The sequence below is a fragment of the Dendrobium catenatum genome, unplaced genomic scaffold (genome assembly GCF_001605985.2).
Source record: "Dendrobium catenatum unplaced genomic scaffold, ASM160598v2 fragScaff_scaffold_989, whole genome shotgun sequence".
NCBI lineage: Eukaryota > Viridiplantae > Streptophyta > Magnoliopsida > Asparagales > Orchidaceae > Dendrobium > Dendrobium catenatum.
The window spans coordinates 3,404,750-3,410,026 of record NW_021319451.1 but is presented as its reverse complement, the minus strand read 5'-3'; the positions used below and the strand labels follow the sequence as shown (position 1 = coordinate 3,410,026).

General features: G+C 35.7%; 1 protein-coding gene across 1 annotated transcript in view; it reads right to left on the bottom strand.

Moving 5' to 3' along the window:
• Nucleotides 1-911: 911 nt before the first annotated feature.
• The window catches only part of LOC110101021 (probable serine/threonine-protein kinase At1g54610), a gene marked incomplete in the record, with an annotated part of 32,298 nt that continues 27,932 nt past the window's right edge, over nucleotides 912-5,277 (bottom strand). Inside the window, 3 exon segments of the mRNA XM_028697709.1 lie at nucleotides 912-1,435; nucleotides 2,502-2,954; nucleotides 3,238-3,352. Of these exon segments, the coding sequence (XP_028553542.1) occupies nucleotides 1,154-1,435; nucleotides 2,502-2,954; nucleotides 3,238-3,352 (850 nt within the window).

Genomic DNA, 5,277 nt, shown 5'->3' with positions numbered 1-5,277 from the left:
GAAGATAAGTTCATAAAATACGACTGACATCATCCATCGGACAAATCTAAATTCAGCACTTATAAGCTTAGTTCATCATATATTTTATTTATGGAGGCTCTTCTACATCAAAATTAATCATTATTTTATAATATATTCACACTGATCCTGTCTTAATAATTGTTTGGTCCACTTTGGTGATCGCTTTGATGCACTATTCCAGTCGCAGTATGCCTACTATTCTAATCATTCTTCTTTTTTCAATATCTGGAAACTTGGCCCACATGCATCAAAGGAATTCGTGGAGCCTCACGACGATACAGCTGAGCCTCTGAGAAGATAACGACCATTGTGTTATTACGTATTAGTCTGTTCACTCAAGAACATTGGTCTCAATGAGGCAAGGTTAATGCATATATGGCTCTTCTCCCAAGGACAAGTTTTTTTCCATAATAAGAAGCGTATTATTTCTTGGCCAGCAATCCTTATTCCAAAGAAAGGCATGATCATCCAGTAGTGCTCCTTGGCATCAATCTTTCTAGTTCACTAAGTATGGTCATTTACAGTTCTGCTGACAACAAACAATCATTTTTTAGTTTAGTAAGAATTCTTTTGCCAGATAGAAATGTGGCCTTCTGATGTTCAAATAAGTGTTGGCGAGGCTGGAACGTAGCAGAAAGTTGTGCACGGCCGGCTTATTTGTAGCAAGTTCACCTAAACAGCATGTTGATGTGAATATTTTAACCCAATTAGACAAATGAAGGCTTTATTTTGAGCGGCTTTTTTATTGCTTCCTAAAGCAACTTCGTAGCATAAAAATTTTAATTTTTGTACTTGGAAGCTTCTTTAGGAAGCAGAAAGAAAGGCATCCCAAACGAGCCGAAGAATCATATAAAGATCTATTGTATCAGCAATTTCAAGAGAAGGGAAGCTGACATCAAACCCAGAACAGATCATCCACTGGTTAAAGCAGCGTCACTACAATGAAGTGGCTGCAAATCTTTCCAAAATTATAATTTAAATTTACCTCAAACAATTGTGCTTGCTAAACGACATTACAAAGATCTCTATATATCAACACTAACTTCCCTCCCAATTCACACCCAAAAAAATAAAAATTTGAAATCATGAGATACATCATAACTCACAAGAACAGCAAATTGCTCAAAAGAACTTACTGCTGTATAGATCCACGACTTGAAGTGAACACCATAACTGAGCTACGGCTGGAGGGATACACAGGAATGACGCCCAGGTTGTATGGCTTGATGCTGGGCCCAGCCAGATTGCCTTCACCCTGATTTTTCCTAGCCTTCGACCTGTCGATCCTCGCACGCCGTACTACCTCCTGGATTTGTCGGTCATGATCCTTAAGCATCTGGTCTACATTTCCAGATGGGCGCGGCAATGGTCCTGAGTAGTGTATTTTGTTACCCTTTGGACCGAAACCTGGGTGCTGCAATGAAGGCAATTTTGTGAATATTCGAATTAGCAAGTAAAATAAAAGCAGGATAAGTTTACACTAGCAGATTCATCAAATTCCTTAAAAGAAGAATTGCCCTTCGAAGTTCAAACTGCTGCAAAAAAAAAAATGCATGAAGTCCAGACATTTTCTACGAAAGGTATAACTTAAAAGTGTAAAACGTTTACAAATAGAATGGGATTTTAAGAGAACTAAAAAATTGCTGGACTAACGCCATTTGGTGGATGCATTTAATAATCAAATGACTTTTACACATCTAAAAAGAAAAACTTAAATGTAATGCTTTAATTTTCAAATACAAGATGAGTGGAAATGAAATCACAATTAAGTTGAATGGATTTTAGATTTAAACACCCCTAAATAAAACAATGGATTTAGCAATCAAAATAATATTACCTTTAACCAAAAAAGTTGAGTTGTTTTAGAATTACAACCTTTTAAAAATGATTTGTAATCCTTCTACAGCATCTTGAAACATACGATTTCTAATTCCTTGTGACTTTGTTTGCATCCAACCATGCGCTTAAAAAGGTTTATTGTAAGAGCGCTGATCTTGAAAGCTACAATTTGCATTAGAAAGCGCTTACTAGATGTAAAATCAATTCTGTAAATCATTTACACCAAGCATAATAACATAAAATTTTTGTAGCATTTGCCTGTTAATACTTCCATGTTTTAGACAAATCTTCAAAAAGCAGGTATGTAGTTGAGAAGGAAATGGCATTCAGTAAATAAAATGTATGACATTTTTACTTCCAATTTATCTATCATATAAATGCATAATAATTAAACAGAGAACCTACGAAGGGAAAAGCCTAAAATTACTAGAACAAGCTTTTGGATTCATTCAATATTCTGTTTCAATGCTCATCCATTGTTTGGTTAAAAGCTAAACAAATGTACTTGTGAACTCCTGTGACTTCCTAGAAATCTAAATTTTACCAAATCAATGAAACTTTGTATGAATGCTCAGAAGTACTGCTGTGAATGGATATGTAAAATATGAAAAGAACATATCACACCAATTCAAATTACTTACTAGAGACTGGTTCATGTAGCTGTCACTTTCATCTTCCTTCCTCTGAGACACTCCATGATACAATTGATCATATCTTCTTTCTAAGCGCTCATTTCCAGATTCGGATAATCTGCCAGAGGCACCAGTATTTTCTAGCTGAGAACTATTTCGTTCACTTGCATCTAAAAAAGCATTCCTCCTTGCAGCCACTAATCCAGATAGAGATGATAAATTGGCTGCAGATGACAGCTTCAAAGCAGCATCATCATTTTTCCTAGCTGTAGCCCACTGTCCCCGATTAACTAAAGGCCCTGAATGGGAAGATTTCTGAGAATAATGACCATGAGAAAGTTCAGTTGCTTCCAGGTTGCGGGTTGGCCTTGGTGGTTCAATTGGAAATCCAGAGGCAACTTCCTCCTGATGTGGATTGAATTTCTCACTCCTGCTTATAGAATTACCCTGATTTTTCCATTTCTGTGATCAAAGCCAAAATATAAAAATAAAAATTCAAATAAGATGGAGCGGGCATGAATTGCAATAAGGATTTGGTGGAAAGAATCACACAATAACCTGAAACTTGTCCTAACAAACAAAAATATGTAAATTGTAAACTACAGTCGCAATACATAAGTCATATTTTGTTGGAAGCGAAACACTTCTCAAGCCCAAAAATAAGTTCGACGTGTCCTAAAATAAATTTCCCCACAAAAATCTCAGAAACATGCTGCATGTGTAGCTATATTAGTCAAAATATTACCTTTACCGAAACAGATAACTCAGCATTGGCATCTGGTGCAGGAACAGCTCGTGATTCTCGAAGTCCTCCCCTTTCCAGGTCTAACCTTTGCAACTTCCCTCCAGAAGCACCTTGCCTAATAAACTAACAAGGTAAGATATCGCTGTCCAACTTACACACAATAATGTTCATTTGTCCACATCACCCAAAGAAGGGACAAACAGTCATGCACAAAAGTACAAGAGAGATATACATACGATGGTGTTCAATAATATGTAACGAGATCATTAGAAGTATTATTCTAAACGAAAGAGAACAATCAAAAGTAAAAACAGAATGAACCTCACAACGCATGGTTTCTTTTTTTTCCCTAGGAACCTCAAAACCTACAGGATATAGGGAAGCAAATGTTCCAAAAGAAGAAAATTAAGAAATTCAGATATATCTCACTGAGGTTTTTCTATGATTTACTTGGATAAAAATGCTGGCAGTAACATATATAATATTACATAAGCTTATAAGAATTCAACGAAACTGTCTTTCTTGTATCCACGGGGGAAAGAAATAAACTTTTTGGTCAAGAAAAGGCAGCGAACTGGCCGAAATAACCCCACAGAAAATTTACCACAACACTATCTAAAACCAAGCAAAATCGAGCAGCATGATTAATACTAATGGTAGAATGGTACGAAACAGAAAAGAAAGAAAGAAAGCTTGAAAGCTTAGATTTTTGCAAATAATGGATTTAGGGTCCTCAAAGATCATTCAAATTCCAACATACCGGGAAACAACTGATGTATACCTACAAAACGTACCTGGGATGAATTTCCAATGGAAAAAAATAATGAATTTCAGGTGTAAGAAATGCCATTAAAATCACTTGACCATGGCGCCTTACAAGAAATTATATCAATGACTGAACAACCCGGTAAAAGTAAAAGAGGTTCAAATTTTTCATTTTCATCCACATCTTTTATATGTAGTACCATAGGTTAGTTTCAGGCCTTCAACACCATTGATTTTTGTCAGGTCATGTGATGCCCCAAATGACTGCCATCACATGATTACAATATATTTTTGACTGATTTTTGTCAGGTCATGAGAAGGGCAGAGTTGCTACTACTTACCCATCACTTCGCCATTTTAAGTGGAAATGACAAGAAAACGTACCGAGCTACAAGTATTCATGTATATAGTGTGATACTGTTGACATATACTACACCTAGAAAATTATACCATTGGGGACCGCTGCAATATATTATTTAAACTCCTGTCTAACGATAGAAAACCTAGTGGATTAAAGTAATGGGCCGAATCTCAGCTAGAAGTAATTTAACCAGTATGCAAGCTTCATTGGTTAAAAACAAAAAACAAAAGAAAATTATATTTGATTCATAAAGAAACTAGGAGAGAAGCAAATCAAAGCTAGCACAGGTTAAAATGAGTATTTCTAAGTTAAATTTTAAAAGCATATTATATATCAGATAAGCCATTATTCAAAGAGTTTTGCCCTTATTTTGCGAAGACTTTATCACCCGGTTCAAGGTTTCTCATTGGTGCAAGCCTCAATGGTTAATTGCCACTCCCAATCACAAGAGAAAAACTTATTAAGGCCAATTAGTAAGTGCTAAATTCATAGCTTATACCAGTGATTTGATTTTAGGATAAATAAATATACCAGCTTTATCTTAGAGCAAATGGTAAGGGATGATGTCGAATCAAATCAAGATCTCATAATTCCATCATCCCAAACCATCCTAGACTCTAGTCTAATTATTCAAATAAGCTAAGTTGATCCAACCTAACTTAATGATCTTTGATAATAACCATGAGTTGCATCATCAAAGAGGGACATTGTAGTCCCTGAGAGGGAGTTTTAAGGGGATAATTGAAGTCAACCTTGGGAAACAAAGGGTTTTATGCCCCATCAAATGTATTATATAATTCATAACTCAAGAGGTAAGCCATAGTGAAACTTCTAAGCCTTGGCTATAACCATAATATAATGTTGTTATAAGGCAAACCTGTTGCAACTCATGACCCCGAGTTTGAGATTTTGAT